At 51.1% G+C, this 21,313-nt stretch overlaps 1 protein-coding gene and 1 long non-coding RNA gene across 2 annotated transcripts; one reads left to right on the top strand and one right to left on the bottom strand.

The window, feature by feature from the left end:
• The first annotated feature begins 921 nt into the window (after nt 1-921).
• On the top strand, nt 922-14,405 carry MARCHF2 (membrane associated ring-CH-type finger 2). Its single transcript, XM_081178045.1, has 5 exons — nt 922-1,125; nt 7,105-7,333; nt 11,356-11,551; nt 13,123-13,332; nt 13,868-14,405. The coding sequence occupies exons 2-5, from the start codon at nt 7,158-7,160 to the stop codon at nt 14,024-14,026; spliced, it is 741 nt and encodes a 246-aa protein (XP_081034171.1). The 5' UTR covers nt 922-1,125; nt 7,105-7,157; the 3' UTR covers nt 14,027-14,405.
• LOC308577797 lies at nt 14,396-17,753 on the bottom strand. Its single transcript, XR_014003696.1, has 2 exons — nt 17,306-17,753; nt 14,396-16,889 (listed from the first exon to the last, which is right to left on the bottom strand). It is a non-coding gene; the product is annotated as an uncharacterized lncRNA (long non-coding RNA).
• Nucleotides 17,754-21,313: the final 3,560 nt, after the last annotated feature.

Raw genomic sequence — 21,313 nt, 5'->3', positions numbered from 1 at the left:
ATCGGGATGCGGGTGGCGCTGTGGGTTAAACCACAGAGCCTCTTGGACTTGCTGATCAGAAGGTTGGGGGTTCGAATCCCCACGACGGGGTGAGCTCCCATTGCTCAGTCCCTGCTCCTGCCAACCTAGCAGTTCGAAAGCACGTCAAAGTGCAAGTAGATAAATAGGTACCACTCCGGCGGGAAGGTAAATGCGTTTCCGTGCGCTGCTCTGGAGGGAAGGTTAACGACATTTCAATGCACTGCTCTGGTTCGCCAGAAGCGGCTTAGTCCTGCTGGCCACATGACCTGGAAGCTGTACGCCGGCTCCCTCGGCCAGTAAAGCGAGATGAGCGCCACAACCCCAGAGTCGGTCACAACTGGACCTAATGGTCAGGGGTCCCTTTACCTTTATGTCCTTTTTGCATTACTATTATTTTTTAAATGCCCACTCAGTTGGGCCGGCTACGTTTCACTTAAATATTTGCTTTTGGGATTTATTTATTTTTAAGTGCTATTTAAAGGTACTTTACTCGTCATTAAAACCCGGAAAGATAGAAAAAAACTAATCAATTTTGATGGTCTTTTTCACCCTCTGTAATTCCCCACCTAAAGAGGGAACCGCATCCTTGTTCGAATGGGAACCTGAAGTCAACGTCTGCCAATCTCTCGCCTTTCCCCTTTGGCTTGGCGCAGATCCAACCAGGAGGCGTGGCTGGGCGTCGTAAGAGGCCCCGCCCCTTCTCTCCCTCTTCTTCCCCCCGCCAACCCCGGACAGCAGCAGCGAATTGATTGGCCGCCTGGGCCGTGACCGTTACGCCTCGCGCTGCGCGTGCGCCGGCGGCCCCTCGCAGGGGGCGGGCTCCGCTTCGCTCGAGGCCGCGCCATTGGCTGCTTCTCGAAGCCGTCCCCGCTGATTGGCTGAGCGGAGAGGGGCAGGGGGCGTGCCGGGCGCTTCCAGTCAGGTGCGGACGCCGCTGAAGAGAGGCAGGCGGAGGCGGCCGCCTCCTCCTCCTCCCGCGCTTCTTCTTCCCCAGCACCCGCCAGCCTGGGGAGATGGGGCGGCCGGAGCCTCGGCCCTGAGGGGAAGGCGCCAAGGAACGGGCCGGCGGAAGGGCGGGGCTCTGGCGGAAGGGGCGGGGCGCAGGTAAGGAGGGGGCGGGGCTTGGCGTTGAGTGACAGGCGATCCAGGAGGGGGGGGTCTCTGGAGGGGCTTTGCCTTTCTGGGTCGCCTCCCCGCCCCCCGCCTCAGAATAGGCCGGCCTCACCCAGAACCCTGCTCCCATATCCCCACCCCGGGGGAAGGCTGCCGGTACACTGCCTCTGGGTATGGAGGCTCCATGGGAAGGGACCCCCCAGGGTCATCTAGTCCAACCCCCCCTGCCATGAAGGAATCTCAGCTAAAAGCATCCCTGACAGGGATTTCCTCTGCTGGGAAAAGAAGGGAGAGGCCACCACACCCCCGGGGAGACCCTCCCACTCTTGAAAGGCTCTTACCAGTGGCGTAGCGTGGGGGGTGCAGGGGGGGCCGGCCGCACCGGGCGCAACATCTGGGGGTCAGGGTTAGGGGGCGCAAATCCACGGGTTAGGGGGCGCAAATTACTTGCCTTGCCCCGGGTGCTGACAACCCACGCTACGCCACTGGATCTTACCAACCAAAAGGAGGTCCCTGCATCTTCATTTTTTTTTTTTTAAGATCTTTTTATTGAATTTTCATTATCCTTACACAACAAAAATAGATACAAAGAAAAAATTAGCAGAGAGAAAAAAAAAGAAATAAAATAAGAAAAGAAAAAAAGAAAAAAAGAAAATACACCGGACAAAAGACAAAAGAGCACCAGGTAACTCGTGACTTAAGCGTGTTCAACGCGCGCATTTATCTTTACACATTTGGCAAAATACCAGACCACAAGACGCACCTAGTTTTTGAAGGAGGAAAACAAGAAAAAAAATATTCTGAATCTCAGAAGCCAGAACAGCAAGAGGGATCGCTGTGCAGCGAAAGCAGCAATCCCTCTTGCTGTTCTGGCTTCTGGGATAGCTGCGCAGCCTGCATTCGCTCCATAAGACGCACACACATTTCCCCTTAATTTTTAGGAGGGGAAAAGTGAGTCTTATAGAGCAAAAAATACGGTAATTAAGCTTTCCCACACTGAGCTTCATGACGGGAGTGGGGATTCGAACCCCGATCTCCCAGACCCTCGTCCGTCACTCTAACCATTACTCCGCACTGGCTCTTTAGAGTCCTTCCACTATGGGACAAGCTCTATAAGTTAATCAATAGGTAAAAAAAATATGGAGAAAGCGAAATGTCGCTTAGAAAAGAATCTGAAATATTTTCCCGGAAGCTTGGATTCATTTCATTCTGGGTTGTTTTCTTTGATGCTCTAATGGGCTGTAAACAGCTTGGAGATATTCCTCCCCCTGCCCCCACTTATAGAGTGCGTCTTATAGAGTGAAAAATACGGTATGTTTATGGACCCGACTAGACGTAAGATGCATTTTTTAAAAATAAAATAAAATGAATAGGGCCCAATGGAAAGCGGGTGCTGATAACTAACTGGATTGGAGCAGGCAGAAGTGTAGGGTGGGAGTTAACCCTTTACTCCCTTGCAGTGCAACCAGCTCCTTTGAAGCTGCTATTTGCATTGGAAGGATATGCTACACAATTCACAGTTCCAGCCCCCCCATACCTGCTACTTTAGGATAACCCTTGGTGAAGTAGCCTGCGGTCTACAGAAGTCCATGGCACAATAAACTGGTAAAGTCTTTAAGGTGCCACAATATTCTTCGTTGCTTTTCCCTTGGGGCTGTGCAACACACATCTTAAGAGGAAAAGAAGATTTTGAGGTGTGCGTTTTGAGAATGCATAGGCAAAGTTACCGTATTTTTCGCACTATAGGACGCACTTTTTCCCCTCCAAAAATGAAGGGGAAATGTGTGTGCGTCCTATGGTGCGAATGCAGGCTTTTGCTGAAGCCTGGAGAGCGAGAGGGGTCCGTGCGCACCGACCCCTCTCGCTCTCCAGGCTTCAGGAAGCTATCCCAAGTCTTGCAAGCCCGGCGGGATGTCCCGCGGGCTCGCAAGGCTTGCGGGCAGCAGCCTGCACCCAAAAGCTGGGGACAGCGGGGAGGCGCAGAGCCGCCACCCCGCTATTCCCCGACCTGATCTGGAGGCTGGCGGGGGGAGAAGCAAGCCTGCTTCTCCCCCCCACCATCCCCACAACCTCCAGATCAGGTCGTGGAAAAGCGGGATGGCGGCGCTCCGCTATCCCGCTTTTCCCCGACCTGATCGGGAGGCTGGCGGGGGGAGAAGCAAGCCTGCTTCTCCCCCCCACCAGCCCCACAACCTCCAGATCAGGTCGTGGAAAAGCGGGATGGCGGCGCTCCGCTATCCCGCTTTTCCCCGACCTGATCGGGAGGCTGGGGGAGGGAGAAGCAAGCCTGCTTCTCCCCCCCACCAGCCCCACAACCTCCAGATCAGGTCGGGGGAAAGCGGGATGGCGGCGCTCCGCTATCCCGCTTTTCCCCGACCTGATCGGGAGGCTGGGGGAGGGAGAAGCAAGCCTGCTTCTCCCCCCCACCAGCCCCACAACCTCCAGATCAGGTCGGGGGAAAGCGGGATGGCGGCGCTCCGCTATCCCGCTTTTCCCCGACCTGATCGGGAGGCTGGGGGAGGGAGAAGCAAGCCTGCTTCTCCCCCCCACCAGCCCCACAACCTCCAGATCAGGTCGGGGGAAAGCGGGATGGCGGCGCTCCGCTATCCCGCTTTTCCCCGACCTGATCGGGAGGCTGGGGGAGGGAGAAGCAAGCCTGCTTCTCCCCCCCACCAGCCCCACAACCTCCAGATCAGGTCGTGGAAAAGCGGGATGGCGGCGCTCCGCTATCCCGCTTTTCCCCGACCTGATCGGGAGGCTGGGGGAGGGAGAACCAAGCCTGCTTCTCCCCCCCCACATCCCCACAACCTCCAGATCAGGTCGGGGGAAAGCGGGATGGCGGCGCTCCGCTATCCCGCTTTTCCCCGACCTGATCGGGAGGCTGGGGGAGGGAGAAGCAAGCCTGCTTCTCCCCCCCACCAGCCCCACAACCTCCAGATCAGGTCGTGGAAAAGCGGGATGGCGGCGCTCCGCTATCCCGCTTTTCCCCGACCTGATCGGGAGGCTGGGGGAGGGAGAAGCAAGCCTGCTTCTCCCCCCCCACATCCCCACAACCTCCAGATCAGGTCGGGGGAAAGCGGGATGGCGGCGCTCCGCTATCCCGCTTTTCCCCGACCTGATCGGGAGGCTGGGGGAGGGAGAAGCAAGCCTGCTTCTCCCCCCCCACCATCCCCACAACCTCCAGATCAGGTCGGGGGAAAGCGGGATGGCGGCGCTCCGCTATCCCGCTTTTCCCCGACCTGATCGGGAGGCTGGGGGAGGGAGAAGCAAGCCTGCTTCTCCCCCCCCACCATCCCCACGACCTCCCGGCTTCAGGAGAGCCCCACCGCCAGCCCCACAAGCTCGGGGGACAGCGGGAGAGGCGCAGCGCGCCATCCCGCTGTCTCCCGACATGGTTTGGAGGTTGGCGGAAGGCTTCCTCCTCCCCCAGCCCCGCAAGTTCCCAGAGCGATGCCAAAGCATGGCTCTGGGTCCCGTTCTGGGGGAGGGGGAAGCTCGGGCTTCCCCGCCCCAGCCCCGCGCCTGGGGGGGGGGGATTAATTTTTTTTGCCTTTATTTCCCCCCCCCCCCAATCTAGGTGCGTCCTATGGACCGGTGCGTCCAATAGTCCGAAAAATACGGTACTCTCCCTCACTCTTGAGAAGAGTTTGCGCTCAGCTGGTTGTGGGACCAGTTTCACGCTGGCTAAGTTTTAAGGGATGTTGCCTTCCTTGGGTCGGGTGCTTAGAAATCGACCAAATGAAAAGGGAGGAGCTGTTCCCTATTTTATTATCCAAGCGACTGCTTTTCAGAATGATAAAGACCACAAAGGCAGCTCATTTTTCCAGGAACAGTCCTTCCTTCCTGGACATTTGCTGACCGATGCAGGACGCACGCATTTCTTGAACAATGGGGATCCTCTTGGGAGACGTTCCCCCGCCTTTTTGTTCTGTAATTAACTAAGACATAAATACAAAGTCTGAGTATGTTGTCCGTCTCCTCCCCTGCGCCACACACACATTGCATTCCTTCACCTTCTTCGAAACCGTGTTGTTGCTAATATGTCATGTTTGTGAGAATCTAGGGCCTGCACAAATGCAGAATAGGATGTGTGTGATTTCCATTGACGTGCTTGGATAGCTTGGTTGGTTAGACGTTAGAGCATGGTGCCGATAACACTAAGGTTGCAGGTTCGATCCCTAAAAAGGACAGAGCTCTGCATATTCTTGCACAGTCGTACCTTGGAAGCCAAATGCATTGGCTCCCGAACAAATCGGTTCCTGAACGATCGAAACCCGGAAGTGAGTGTTCTGCGGCTGCCAATCGGAAGCCGCGCTTTGGTTTTCGAATGGTTCCGGGAGTCAAACGGACTCCCAGAACGCATTCTGTTCGAAAACCAAGATACCACTGTTATCCTTCCTTTCAGCTCTATGATTCTTTTTGATAGTTTATACAGGCCTCACTTGGGACGTGGGTGGCGCTGTGGGTTAAACCACAGAACCTCTTGGACTTGCCGATCAGAAGGTTGGCGGTTCGAATCCCCGCGACGGGGTGAGCTCCCATTGCCCGGTCCCTGCTCCTGCCCACCTAGCAGTTTGAAAGCACGTCAAAGTGCAAGTAGATAAATAGGTAGCGCTCCGGTGGGAAGGTAAACGGCGTTTCCGTGTGCTGCTCTGGTTCGCCAGAAGCGGCTTAGTCCTGCTGGCCACATGACCCAGAAGCTGTACGCCAGCTCCCTTGGCCAATAAAGCGAGATGAGCGCCACGACCCCAGAGTCGGCCATGACTGGACCTAATGGTCAGGGGTCCCTTTACCTTTACCTTACAGGCCTCACTTATGGTCATTTGTCATTTTAAGATTGCCAGTGTCTCTTTTTCTCCATTTTGCCTTGAATGAGACACGGAAGCTGAAGAAAGTCTCCTTTTTGTCTCCTGGATGACCCATTCACAGAGCATCTCAGCCTCTGGTCCCCAGGCGTCCTCCCACTGACCTGACTGCATTGTGCTTAGCTGGACGATGTTACCTGTCAATCAAGACCCATCTGAGCCAGTAACTCTTAAAAGGAGCATTGATACCATATAGTCTCTTGACCAGGCATAGGCAAACTCAGCCCTCCAGATGTTTTGGACTACAATTCCCATCATCCCTGACCAATGGGCCTGTTAGCTAGGGATGATGGGAGTTGTAGTCCCAAAACATCTGGAGGGCCAAGTTTGCCTATGCCTGCTCTTGACCTTTAACGCTGCTATTTTACACTCAGTTGTAAGTAATCGCAGCAGGGGTGATTCACAGATGGTATTTAACTCTGAGTAGGCTTGCTAAAATGTATAAGACTGAATCAGATTAGTGCTGGAGGTGCAAAGAGGTTGAGGGAATGTTCTTTCATAAAAGGGTAAAAGAGTGCTGGGAAATGATCCATAATGAATTGAGAAAAAATGTTTAAAAGTACTCCCCCCCCAAAAAAAAAACCCCAGTCATTTCTGTTGGGCATAATTCAGACTCAAATTCCCAGGGGTCAAAAAATGTATGCTACTACTGTGGCCCGTGTTTCATTAGCCCAAAAACGGAAAATGAGTGAAGTCCCAATCAAAGAAGAATGGCAAATTAAGTGGACAGAATATGTGCAGCTTGCAGACTTAATATATAGAATAAGAGAACAAGAAGAACATACATTTAGAGAAGACTGGGAAATGTTTATTGAATATATGGGAAATATATATATATACAGCTGAAAACGCTGGCAGCATTCAGATAAATTCAACAGTGTAAATAAGCTTTGATGGATGTAATAATTGAATACTGAACGGTTTAGTTTTTGTAAAATATGCAGGGATTTATGATATGTAAAATGAACCACGGGAAGAGAAGGAGGGAAGTCATTGATATCCTAAGGATGTAAAATTGGGTACTTTTGATTGTAAAACAGAAAATTGACAAGCCGCGAGTTGTATCGGGCCCGACTTTGACCAGCGCTTTCTGTCTCTTCCTCAGGCCTACCATGATTCTGCTCTCCGGCTGCTGATGCCATCGCATCCTCGGTTGCCATGACAACGGGCGACTGCTGCCACCTCCCGGGCTCGCTGTGTGACTGTCCGGGCAGCGCCGCGTTGTCCAAGTCGGTGGAAGATTCCGACTTTGGGCGTCCTCAGTACGTCACCCAAGTCACGGCCAAGGACGGACGGCTGCTCTCGACTGTCATCAAAGCCCTGGGGACGCAGAGGTGAGGCCGAGGCGCCCCGGGCTTGCGACGGATTGCTTCGGGGTGTGTGAGCCTGGTTAGCCGGCAAGAGGGGCGTCCTTTGACCCTGAAGGGCCGAGTTCAGTTTAGAGTCAAAGAAGCAAAAAGCCTTTTAGCGATGGCTGGGAGGGTCAGAGTTGGGAGGACACCTGCAAAAACATAATGATACACAAGTCTGTGCCTCCTCCTGTTACCCACTTAAAACAGCCTTTTATTCAGAGGACTGGAATCCTACATAGTTTGAGCAGTGTTAGAAACTCAGATATATTAGCTAACCGCCAAATGGCACCTTAAACCTAGGTTGCGGTTGCCACAACTGGTTGTCTAGGCACTTCTTTTTGGCACCTTAAACCTAGGTTGCGGTAGCCACAATGGAATGTCTAGGTTCCATTTTCCCCCCAGTGAAGAAGAAGAAGAAGAAGAAGAAGAAGAAGAAGAAGAAGAAGAAGAAGAATTAATTTCATATCTATACCGCTTTGTAAGGGACGCGGGTGGCACTGTGGGTTAAACCACAGAGCCTAGGGCTTGCAGATCAGAAGGTCAGAGGTTCGAATCCCCGCAATGACGGGGTGAGCTCCTGTTGCTCGGTCCCTGCTCCTGCCAACCTAGCAGTTTAAAAGCACGTCAAAGTGCAAGGTACCGCTCCGGTGGGAAGGTAAACGGCGTTTCCGTGCGCTGCTCTGCTTCGCCAGAAGCGGCTTAGTCCTGCTGGCCACATGACCAGCTTTACGCTGGCTCCTTCGGCCAATAAATCTAGATGAGCGCTGCAACCCCAGAGTCGTCTGCGACTGGACCTAATGGTCGGGGGTCCCTTTACCCTTTACCTATACTGTTTTGTATTTTAAAGAAATAGTCTCAAAGCAGTTTAAAATAGCAGGTAAAACAATGCAGAATAAAACAAAATGAAGCTTTAAGGGAAATGTTTCAGATCCTTCTCTAAGGGACATTTTGCTTTTCCCCATACCTATTGACCTACTCAATCTAAAGAGCTGCCCCATAGCCGAAGTGCTCTAGTAAACAAACCCTTCTGCTGCTTAAGTAAGCTGGAGGGGTCAGCCAGATGGAGATGTCAGCCGCCAGCCTGGCACTCAGAGATCTCTGCGTGGTCACGATTGGACCCGCGCCAGGGGCAGAACCTGCCTGGCGTCTGGGGAATTTCTAGCAGGGGGGTTTGAGAAAGAAAGGATGCAACTCGGACGTTGCGTTCAGAAGCACTTGGGTTGAGTTCCCAGCGTCTCCACGTACGGTCGGGAGAATCTCCCTGTCTGGAACCCCGGGGAGCCACTGCCAGACAGTGTAGCTAGACAGACCAAAGGTCTGACTCTGCAGAAGGCAACTTCCTGCGTTGCTTCCTCTGCTGGAGCAGCTTATCTGTGGCTCTTTCCCGTTAGTCCGACTCACTTGCCCCCTGCCCACAATCTCTCCAGACACCCTTTGTGATGCTTCGGCTGCTGCCTGCTGGAATTTATCTCACATTCTCAGGTAGAACCCACGAAGCGGAATGCATTTGTTTTCACAGGATGGAAAGAGGCAGGCAGCTGCAGTCGTCCTTCCCACCTGCTCCTGTTCATGCCCTGTTCATGCCTTCCTACCTGCTCCTGTTCAAGGCTGTCAATCGGGGAAGGGGGGGTGTTTTTGGCCTGGCGGGCCAGATCTTTATCTCCCTGCCCCTGCAGGCCAACTTTAACTGGCGGACGGGGGGCACCCGTCTGCCAATCATCTGATGTCACGAGGATTTCTGGTGATTGATTGGTGAGCAGGACTGTCCATCTGTCCAAGTTGACCTGGGGGGGCGGCCTGCTTCCCCAGCGCGCTCCCTACATACAGTGGTACCTCAGGTTACATTCGCTTCGGGTTACATACGGTTCAGGTTAAAGACTCCGCTAACCCAGAAATAGTGCTTCAGGTTAAGAACTTTGCTTCAGGATGAGAACAGAAATCAGGCTCCTGCGGCGCGGCGGCAGCGGGAGGCCCCATTAGCTAAAGTGGTGCTTCAGGTTAAGAACAGTTTCAAGTTAAGAATGGACCTCCAGAACGAATTAAGTACTTAACCTGAGGTACCACTGTATTGCCAGAGCAGCACCCAGCAGGATTGAAGTCTGTCATCAGTTGGTGGCAGGAGAGTTCAATCCTAAACTCTCTGGGGTCTGCTCACCAGCTGATCAGTAGGCGTTATCCTGCTGTTTCAGCTGTGTGCCAGGTCTCTGTGGGGAACTGGTGGTCGCAGCCAGCATAGATTTGAGCCCCACCACCTGTCCATCATCATCCAACGTCACACAGCGACTTGAGTTGATTGACAGGTGGGTGTGGTTTTGGAGAAATGGCCAAATTAACCCCTTGGCCGGAAGAAGAGTTTGGATTTGATATCACGCTTTATCACTACCCGAAGGAGTCTCAAAGCGGCTAACATTCCCCTTTCCCTTCCTCCCCCACAACAATCACTCTGTGAGGTGAGTGGGGCTGAGAGACTTCAGAGAAGTGTGACTGGCCCAAGGTCACCCAGCAGCTGCAGGTGGAGGAGCGGGGAAGCGAACCCGGTTCACCAGATTACGACTCTACTGCTCTTAACCACTACACCATACTGGCTCTCAGTATGATGATGGCTCTTCGTGATGGAAGTACTCCATCATGCACAAACCCCAAGAAACAAACGAGGGCTGACCTGTGGTGAATTCATCAAGTTCAGAATCTTTTTTGGTTAGCAGATACAACGGTCCTAGAAACCCGAAAGGCAGCAGAGGTGTTTTCGGGTCGCAGCCTAAGACACCAGGCCTTTGTCTTGCCAAATGCAAGGTGGCTCTTTCAAAATGAGATTCAGAAGTAATACAAAACGCCAAGCACTTCAATCTGCCACTTGTAAGCCCTCAAGAAACGGCGAAGTGAGTCCCCCAGGCAGCCTCAGTTTGCACGGCCCTGCGGCAGATCACTCCGTGTATGAGCTTCTCAAAAACTCTGCCCACAACCCTCCGACTTATAGTTAGTAGGCTGTTTGGCTTGTCTGACTGGCTATGTGCAGATCATTTATTAGCCACCCACTCCCAATGCTTCACTTTCTCAAAACAGTGTCCAACATCAAGAAGGTACCTAGCACTATCACTTCCTCCCAGCTGATTAGGCCAATAAAGGCTGTTCTTCATGCCATCAAAGAACTTAACAAGAGACAAGGGGAGGCGGAAGGAACTGTTAGGATTTTTGCTCCGTGTTTGCAGTCATGGGATTTGTTGTCACATGACAGTGTCTGTTTTCATTCCACAGTGTGCGAAGTGACGGAGACAGGATGTTTTGGTATTACAGTGGTACCTCAGGTTACATACGCTTGAGGTTCCATACGTTTCAGGTTGACTCTGCTAACGCAGAAATAGTGCTTCAGGTTAAGAACTTTGCTTCAGGATGAAACAGAAATTTTGCTCCAGTGGTGTGGCAGCAGCAGGAGGCCCCATTAGCTAAAGTGGTGCTTCAGGTTAAGAACAGTTTCAGGTTAAGAACGGACCTCCGGAACGAATTAAGTACTTAACCCGAGGTACCACCGTACTGTGTTCTGTGAAGTGGGACTATTGTCCTTTGTTCCTTTTCTCTTTGCTGTCTGATGAGAAAGAGGAAGAAGCTAAGTCAGAATGCTCCGAGTGTATTGTATGTAAATAAAAGTAGATTAGCCAAAATGCTGGGCTACTGAGTTCTGTTACGCAAACTGCCAATACTGCAGGATCGTAAGTGTTCTGATGCCTCTAGGTATCAGTCGCTGTGATGTTCGGGCTGAAGAAAGCTTTTGAAGCTCCCGAACGATCAACCAGGAGGGAGAGAACATGCCAGTCGGGCATGTGTCTCTGCCAGAGTCACGAATAGGATGAGCCTAACAGGAACAGAGGCAGGAAGGGTAACCATGTCAGATCACTAACTCCTTGAAATACAGTTTTTCTTCCGGATAGCTTGCCCATACACACTTTCCCCACCCCGGTCTTCTGAAAGTGGCTGAAGCCCCCTTCTCTTTTGCCTTCTCCTCGCAGCGATGGCCCGATCTGTCGAATCTGCCACGAAGGCGGAAGCGGAGAAGGCCTGCTCTCGCCCTGCGATTGCACGGGCACCTTGGGGACCGTCCACAAGAGCTGCCTGGAGAAGTGGCTTTCTTCCTCCAACACGAGCTACTGCGAACTGTGCCACACCGAGTTTGTCGTGGAGCGGCGGCCCAGGCCCCTGATTGAGGTGGGTTGCGCCTCCCTCGCTTGCCGCAGGGCACGGTCTCCAGGCTAGAGGTTTTGAGTGGGAAAGAGAACGACAAATCTGTTTCTTTGGAACACTTGCATTCTGCCTCGCAACAGATTCTCAAAACGAATCTGTGCTCGGGTGTTATAAAAGGAGCAGGAACGGCATGATCTCTCCATGGAAGCGGATAGATCAGGCAGCGCTCCCTGCCCTCTGCACATCAGAGGTTCTCTCTAAGGTCGTCTGAGGCAAGGGAGTGGGGCTGGGCGGCTGGAGTTATCTCAGCCCATGGTGGGAGCAGTCTTCCCTTTCTGGTAGTTGATGAGAAACACCAGTAGGGACCAGGGAAAAGAGACGGCGGAAGAAGATTGGAAGAAATTTAAGAACTATCTTAAGAAACATTGTAAAATTAATGAGTGTTAAAATGATGCGGCTTTAGAAAGTAAGTGGATTACAGTTGTAAAGATTAAGTTAAAAGAAAAGAAAGGTTAACAATTAAGGGTGAGGATTTGCTGAACTAAATATTTGAAATTGGAATGCAGAAAGGGGAGGTATGGGGAGGTCGGTGAAGTAAGTTTTAAGAAAATAAGGTTTTGAAATTATACTTGTTACTTTCTCTTGTTTGTGCTTGTTTGTATTGTTGTGTTTGTTTATATAATTTGTGAAACTTTAATAAATATCTTATAAAAAAAAGAGAGAAACACCAGTAGGATAGGCAGATACACATACTTGGAAGCTCACAAATGGCAGCTGTCAAATAAATTTGTGAGCAACTCCATCATAGCCTGCGAACCTTCCACCCCATCATAAATGGATAATAATGCTACCTCCGGACTGTCGGCCAGTGATTTCTGTTACCTCCTTAAGCACCCTTTGCCCCCCCCCATGTACATATTTACACCCCCACCACATGTGAACGTAATTCCCCACTTCCCGGCATCCCCTCCAACATAACACCAAATATTCCTTGTTTATTTGATTTCAAAATCATTTCCAGTGTGTTGCTGGACAGCAGGAACGCAGGCAGTTGCTTGCTCTCGATTTAGGCTCAGGCGCCCTCTTTACTCCCGGGAGATAAAACTTGTTTGGTACTAAGAAGGTGGCTCTGAGAGTTCTCAAACAAGAGACAGAGCTTTCAGCTCCATCAGCGTTCTTGTTTTTATCTAATGTGACTGGCGTTAAATACCATCTCCAAACTACCCGTATTTTTTGCTCTATAAGACGCACCTGACCATAAGACACACCTAGTTTTTGGAGGAGGAAACCAAGAAAAAAAATATTCTGAATCTCAGAAGCCAGAACAGCAAGAGGGATCGCTGCGCAGCGAAAGCAGCGATCCCTCTTGCTGTTCTGGCTTCTGGGATAGCTGCGCAGCCTGCATTCGCTCCATAAGACGCACACACATTTCGCCTTACTTTTTAGAAGGGAAAAAGTGAGTCTTAGAGAGCAAAAAATATGGTAATTTATAATAATTTTCTTTTATTCTCATAGACAACATTTTCAACATGCGATTCTTTCCCCTTCTTTCTGACAAATTAATCCCCCTCCGTCTCTTCCTTCCTTCTCTCCAGTGGCTGAAGGACCCCGGCCCACGCAACGAGAAACGGACGCTGTTCTGCGACATGGTGTGTTTCCTTTTCATCACCCCGCTGGCTGCCATCTCCGGCTGGCTTTGCCTCCGCGGTGCCCAAGACCACCTGCAGTTCAATAGCCGGCTGGAGGCCATAGGCCTGATTGCCCTGACCATAGCACTTTTTACCATCTATGTCCTTTGGACACTGGTGAGTGGTGACGCCCGCTTTCCTTCTCGGGGTCCTTCTTCCACTAAATTTGTCTGCTCCTCCTCCTCACTATTATTTGGGGGCAGGTTATGGGTCAGTGATAGGGATGCGGGTGGCGCTGTGGGTTAAACCACAGAGCCTAGGACTTGCCGATCAGAAGGTCGGTGGTTCAAATCCCCGCAATGGGGTGAGCTCCCATTGCTTGGTCCCAGCTCCTGCCAACCCAGCAACTCGAAAACACGTCAAAGTGCAAGTAGATAAATTGGTACCGCTCTGGCGGGAAGGTAAATGGTGTTTCCGTGCGCTGCTCCGGTTCACCAGAAGCGGCTTAGTCCTGCTGGCAGCATAACCCGGAAGCTGTATGCCGGCTCCCTCGGCCAATAAAGCGAGATGAGCGCTGCAACCCCAGAGTCGGCCACGACTGGACCTAATGGGCAGGGGTCCCTTTACCTTGGGCAATTCCAAACCTAACACTGATTATTCTTGCTCTCCTTCCCCACCCCGCTTGTGACCCCCCTCCCATTCCGCCGGCCAGGTTTCATTCCGCTACCATTGCCAGCTGTACTCCGAGTGGCGAAGGACCAATCAGAAAGTCCGCCTGATGATCCCGGACTCGAGGAACCCGCACCCTGTCTCGCACTCGCTGCTCTCCGCCAAGCTCCTGAAGAAGAAGGCCGACGAGACGACTGTATGAGCCAGGAGCGGCCCTCCGTAGGCGAGGGGGCCCCTCCCCTCGCACGGGGCGGGGAGGAGGGAGAGAGAGAGAGAGGAGAGCGGGATAGCACTTTCTCCCGCCCAAAAGACTCGCCTAAACAATCAGCCCAACCAAAGGGGGAATCTTGCCACTTGCCCCGTTCCGCTGCGGCGAGAACACAGAACGACAACCGAGCCCCCCAGGGGTGTGTGCAATGAGCTTGGCTGGCGGTGGGCCCTGTGCGCCCCCCGGCCAGGCTCCGTCTTCAAGACGAAACCTAGCAAAGGAGAAAGAGAGCCTCTCCCTATATCCATATATCTATATTATATTACCATAATTATTGTTGTTATTATTATTATAATTTTGTCACTCTTCTTAATTTCCACGCCTGGTGTTGTCGCTGTTGCTGCTGTTGCTGTTTGTGTCCAGGCTCCTTTTTTTATGTCGTCCCGACAAACGTCCCCGCGAGAGAGGCGGAGAGGCGACCTGCCCGTTGCTGCTGCTTCGACGCCCCCCCCCCAACTCAAGGCCGTTGCGCTTTGTCGGTTTCGCTCGGTGGAGCATTTGCTGCGGAGGTTTCTCGCTGCCGCCGGACTTCTCCTACGCGGCAACCGCTGCGGCTGTTGCATTTCGGGGAAGGCTTGAGAATCAATGAGTCCTTAACCCCCAGTGGTTTAATACCTGCTGTCCCTGTGGGTAGCAGCTGGGAAATGTCTGAGGAAGCCGAGGGCACCTCTGCAATAAATATCCACCCCGCGAAACACACCGGGCATATTTTCAAGAACTTGCAATGACTTTCTAAGCGGGGGGGGGGGGGAGGAAGCAATGTGTAGATCTGCTTGTCATCTGATCGCATTTGGGAATGAATTGGTGCTCTTCCGAAGAACCGGAGGGTGGGAGGGAAGTTTCTTCTCCTTTTGCGCCCTTCTTTCCTCGGTGTCTCTCCAAGCCCCCTTTCTGGTTTTTGCACTACATAGATTTTTTGGGTGGGGGAGCGCCAAGCCCCCTCCCTCGTCCCCCCTCCCTCTTGTTTCTTTGTCAGTGATGTTTCTCTCCCCAGCCAGAGGATTCTGTGCGTTTGAGAATGGATTTGAAGTATAATAATAATAATCCCAGGAGGAGTAAAAAAAGAAAAAAAATTGAACCAATGTTGGGACTGGAGAAGTTTTTCTTTTTTAAAAAAAAAGAAGGTTGCGACTGACTGAGTGGTAGTTTTTGAGAAGCATCGGCAGCTCGTTGCTGTAATAATTTGTGCATACTCTCCGGCGTGGGAGGAAAGGTCTGTCCACGCTGGGGAAAGGGCTAAAAGTTTCTGAGCACTTGATCCGTGAATAGCATACGGAGAGTTCATTTTAAAGAGGAATTGCTTCACGTTCACCCGCTCCGAAAAAGGAACCAGTTCGGTCCCTGTTCAATGCACAGTTCAATTCACAATCCATCCATGTGGTTGGTCCTTAATCTCCGCTGCCCCGCTTATCTTTAGAATTTTACAATCAGCTCTGCTAAAGTATAAAAGACACTTTGGAAATTGAAAAGAAAAAAACATCAAAACACATATCACGTACAGTAATATGAACAGTTGATTTATTTACTTCCCCCCAGCAATTATGGTCTGTGGGTAAAACCTCAGCGCCTAGGACTTGCCGATCGCATGGTCGGCGGTTCGAATCCCCGCGGCGGGGTGAGCTCCTGTCGTTCGGTCCCAGCTCCTGCCCACCTAGCAGTTTGAAAGCACCCCTAAGTGCAAGTAGATAAATAGGTACCACTTTATAGCGGGAAGGTAAACGGCGTTCCGTGTGCTGCTCTGGTGCCGGTTCGCCAGAGCAGCTTCGTCACGCTGGCCACGTGACCCGGAAGTGTCTGCGGACAGCGCTGGCTCCCGGCCTCTAGAGTGAGATGAGCGCACATCCCCTAGAGTCTGTCAAGACTGGCCCGTACGGGCAGGGGTACCTTTACCTTAAGCTTAAACAGCAATATTTACTTTCCCCCAGTCTTTAAGCTTAAACAGCAAAGTCACTTTTCAGAGAGTTAAAAATGGTAAATGTAGTGACTGCAATCAAACACAAGAGTTGAGTGCGGTGAAACCCATTACCGCCAGCATTACAACCTTAAAAAACCCACACGACAAATAGCTCCCTCTCTTGACACATCTGTGTTGCACAGAGGCCAGGACGGATTTCTGCCACCATAGTCTGGGTCTTCTCTGTTCTTTCCTGATTGCACATTTTTTTCTTCATCTTGAAAAATCCCATCAATTAAAAAAACGGCACACAGAATAGTGTCTTCAGTGGTGTGGATGTAAAGGCACTTTTGCGGTTCGGCTGACCGTTGTGGCAGTCGGCTGACTTCCGCTGGGAAAAGGGCAGTTCTACTGAAGCAGGTATCCAGTGTTCAGAACTAGGGGCATGTTTGGGATTCATGGGAGACTTGGAAGCGAAGGAGCTTTGCAGACTTAAAAGAATGGGCTTACCTCTTGAACTGGCCGGTCTTGATCCAGTCTGCAGCCTCCCTTGTACTTTGTAGTGAAGTTTGAGGCAACTTTTGCCGTGTTTTTTAAGAAATTATGCTTACTTGTATATTATCATTATTATAAAAACATAAATCACTTGCAGGGGTCAGCAAACTTTTTCAGCAGGGGGCTGGTCCACTGTCTCTCAGACCCTGTGGGGGGCCGGACTATATTTTGGGGAAAAAAATATGAACGAATTCCTATGCCCCACAAATAACCCAGAGATGCATTTTAAATAAAAGAACACATACTACTCATATAAAAACATGCTGATTCCCGGACCATCCGCGGGCCGGATTGAGAAGGCGATTGGGCCAGATCCAGCCCCCGGGCCTTAGTTTGCCTACCCATGACCTATTGTCAGGGAACTGACATCGGAGCTAGAGGCGGAGGGAAGGCTCTCAAATGATGCTGGAGAAGGGCCCGCAGATGGGGAAGCAAATCAGCGCAACACCAGGGATATAGAGGGGCTGATGGGGGAATCGGCGAGAGGGCTCCAGGACTCTTCGCCGGACACCAGCGGGGAGAGCACGGGTCCTCCGCTACCCACGCCCACCCTGCGCAGAAGACTTCCGCGCAGGGAGAGTAGGAGGAGACTTGGCGTCAAACAACTTTTATGTTGGAAAAGATTTAAGAAACGCCCACTGACGGATTCTGCTAGCGACTGAGGCAGCCACGAAGTGAAGGGCTGCCCAGACTGAAAGGTTTAGCAAGGCAACAAAGCCTGGAGAGGCGGCAACTTACGCACGAGCAACCCATACACATTACACCTATTATGGCATCTTTTTATCAAGGGTTATAGTGGCACGTATCCTAAGACTTGGGCTGTATCCAAGCAGGGTTTAGTCTAAAAGCAGACACGTGTAAATGAATGAACATGCCTAACTTAAGTTTCATTAATAGTGGTGAGTCTACATAAGCTAATTCATTTTTTAAAAAACCAGAGCAGTTTACAGCAACTGGTGCATACCATAAAAACCCTGTTAAAAATGTTAAAAGCGCCGTGTAGGAATTTTAGTGTGCGGATTTTTGTGGAACTATAGGGTGCACCTGACAAATATATATACAGTGGTACCTCGGGTTACAGACGCTTCAGGTTACATACACTTCAGGTTACAGACTCCACTAACCCAGAAATAGTACCTCGGGTTAAGAACTTTGCATCAGGATGAGAACAGAAATCGTGCAGTGGCGATGTGGCGGCAGCGGGAGGCCCCATTAGCTAAAGTGGTGCTTCAGGTTAAGAACAGTTTCAGGTTAAGAATGGACCTCCAGAATATACCACTGTATATTTTAAAAGTCATTAAAAATGTCACTTCTCAAGGTCTGTTTTCCAGGTGGGAAATACCAGAATAAAAGGACATAGACCATTTCAGACAAAAATCTCTTGAGGAAAAGAGAAGGGCGTCTTTAATATTGCTGCAGCAGGGCCAATCTTACAGAAGAGAAAAGGTAACATGGTTCCTTGGCTTTAATTACATGTTAATTTCTAAAACCATCAACCGCTACTTTGATTTGGATTTGATTTCTTATCTTTCCATGCAGCTTTTCAGTCAAATGAACCCCAAACCAGCTTGCAAACAATAAATAAGAATAACATGTTATAGAACATAATAAAGGTAAAGGGACCCCTGACCATTAGGTCCAGTCGTGACCGACTCTGGGGTTGCGGCGCTCATCTCGCTTTATTGGCCGAGGGAGCCGGCGTACAGCTTCTGGGTCATGTGGCCAGCAGGACTAAGCCGCCTCTTGGAAACCAGAGCAGTGCACAGAAACGCCGTTTACCTTCCCGCCGGAGCGGTACCTATTTATCTACTTGCAGTATACCTGAAGGAGCGTCTCCACCCCCATCGTTCTGCCCGGACACTGAGGTCCAGCGCCGAGGGCCTTCTGGCGGTTCCCTCATTGTGAGAAGCGAAGCTACAGGGAACCAGGCAGAGGGCCTTTTCGGTGGTGGCGCCCGCCCTGTGGAATGCCCTCCCATCGGATGTCAAGGTGATGGACAACTACCTGACATTCAGAAAACATCTTAAGGCGGCCCTATTCAGGGAAGCTTTTAATGTATGATATTTTAGTGTTTTTTGGTTTCTGTGGAAGCCGCCCAGAGTGGCTGGGGAAACCCAGCCAGATGGGCGGGGTACAAATAATAAATTATTATTATTATTATTATTATTATTGCACTTTGATGTGCTTTTGAACTGCTAGGTTGGCAGGAGCAGGGACCGAGCAACGGGAGCTCACCCCGTCATGGGGATTCGAACCGCCGACCTTCTGATTAGGCTCTGTGGTTTAACCCACAGCGCCACCCGCGTCCCATAGAGAACATAATAGGATGTCACAAATACAGCATAAGTCATACAGAGTGATTAACAAATCACCAGTAAAACAAATTAAATTGATTAACAAATATAAACTATTGTCCTGTTGACTCATGATGTTTCGCTCTTACTTGCAAAGTGGTGCACCTAAGAACATTTCTGGGATTAATTCAGAAAACACACCTGATCATCCGGACCAGAAAAGACGGTATTTAGAAACCATTTCATTTACAAGCACTTGAATTCCTAAAGGCGAGGAAATATGGAGGCTGAGTGGCTTTCCAGAGGATTGATTCAGCCTCCTGTCAATTTCACATCACCATTCCTGCGTAATAATCCGTTTTGCTATTCCACATCATCCCAGATGCGTTTGGGTTTACTGGCACCCTAAAAGTAGGAGACACAGGTATGATTTTTTGACATATAATAATACAGAGCTGCTGGAGGAGACTCTTGAGAGTCCCATGGACTGCAAGAAGATCGAACGTATCCATTCTGAAGGAAATCAGCCCTGAGTGCTCACTGGAAGGACAGATCCTGAAGCTGAGACTCCAAGACTTTGGCCACCTCATGAGAAGAGAAGACTCCCTGGAAAAGACCCTGATGTTGGGAAAGATGGAGGGCACAAGGAGAAGGGGACGACAGAGGACGAGATGGTGGGACAGTGTTCTCGAAGCTACCAGCATGAGTTTGACCAAACTGCGGGAGGCAGTGGAAGACAGGAGTGCCTGGCGTTCTCTGGTCCAGGGGGTCACAATGAGTGGGACATGACTAAACGACTAAACAACAACAACAAAATACAGAGCAGCTGTGGATTCCTGGAGTTTGAACCCGCAAGGGATTTATACATACCCTGTGCTCTGATTTCCTTAGTATCCCGAGGTGAGATATGGCTAGTGTTGGACTGGCCCTGGGAGAGCCGGGTTCGAATCTCCATGAAGCTCACTGGCTGACCTTGGAGTCAGTCGCCTAACCTACCTCACAGGGACGAGGAGAACCGTGGACACCACCTCGAGATCCTTGGAAGATAAAGGTGGTTTTTAAATGAAATAATAATAAACGAATGGATGGCCTGGCTGCATTATCTTTTGCAAAGGGAAGCTTTCTCGATGCTAAAGGGAGAGAAAAGCCTTTTTGCATGAAGTTCATGCAGGTGCTTTCTGATGAACTGGGAAGAGATGTCTTGGGAAGGGTGGAGGAAAGCAAAAATGTATTGTAAACAAAAATTGCCCTTTTCCCTTATGGGGTATCCAAGAGCCCATATAGAGTCCTTACATAGGTTCCCTATTGGTAGGAGAGAATAACAGGCCAACCAGAGACTATTGAGAAGCAAAGCAGCTAGTAAGCCTGATCTTTATTGATCTGTTGCAACAGGGTGCTCCCCTCATCCGCAGGAGAGAGGAGGGACCCCGAAAAATGGCACGCAAGGCCTTATAAAGACTTTTGAAATTCCCCTCCTGTAGATCAAGACCACCCCCAGAAGCATCATACATACATCACAGCAGGGACGCGGACTTAGAAAAAATATTGGGGGGGCCCGGGAAAGCTCATGAATAATAAATAAGCTCATGAATATGCAAATAAGTGGCTCCGCCCCTAAATAGGGCAAGCCACGCCCCCCAGCCAGCCGATTGGCTGGCTGGGAGGTGTGGCCAGTTGGGATTCCCCTGTTCTCGCGGGATTTCCGGCAGTGCCTCCGATTAGGGCGCGCGGCTGGCTGGCTGGCGAAGGAGCAGGTGAGGAGGAGGCGGGGGACGGCGGCGGCGCTCTGCTGAAAGGGCGCCCGCCCGAGATTATTGGGGGGGCTGAGCCCCCCCCAAAATTTTTTTGAGGGGACTCGAGCCCCCTCAAGCCCCATGGAGTCGGCGCCTATGCATCACAGAAGGGGTGCAATCTAAGACCACCTCCCCCCCCAGATACATCATACCTACATCACAAAAAAGGCGGTCTAAAACAGAAATTTGAATGTTGTTTTTCTCCTGTCTGGCAGGTTACTTGATTGGATTGCCTGGGGAGCCTGGCCATTCTTTTGTAATGATAAATACTTAGTTCCTGGGCCAGGTCACAGACTCACACCCTAAAGGTAAAGGTAAAGGTACCCCTGCCCTTAGGGGCCAGTCTTGCCAGACTCTAGGGTTGTGCGCTCATCTCACATCTATTGGCCGGGGGCCAGCGCTGTCCGGAGACACTTCCGGGTCACGTGGCCAGCGTGACAAAGCTGCATCTGGCGAGCCAGCGCAGCACACGGAACGCCGTTTACCTTCCTGCTGGTAAGCGGTCCCTATTTATCTACTTGCACCCGGAGGTGCTTTCGAACTGCTAGGTTGGCAGGCGCTGGGACCGAATGACGGGAGCGCACCCCGCCGCAGGGATTCGAACCGCCGACCATGCGATCAGCAAGTCCTAGGCGCTGAGGTTTTACCCACAATGTGCCCTTAAGACAGGATTTGTGAAGAAAGA

Source organism: Podarcis bocagei (assembly GCF_964188305.1).
Source record: "Podarcis bocagei genome assembly, chromosome: 18".
NCBI classification, from domain to species: Eukaryota; Metazoa; Chordata; class Lepidosauria; order Squamata; family Lacertidae; genus Podarcis; species Podarcis bocagei.
The sequence above is the reverse complement of the archived record's forward strand: the minus strand, read 5'-3'. Positions and strand labels throughout refer to the sequence as shown.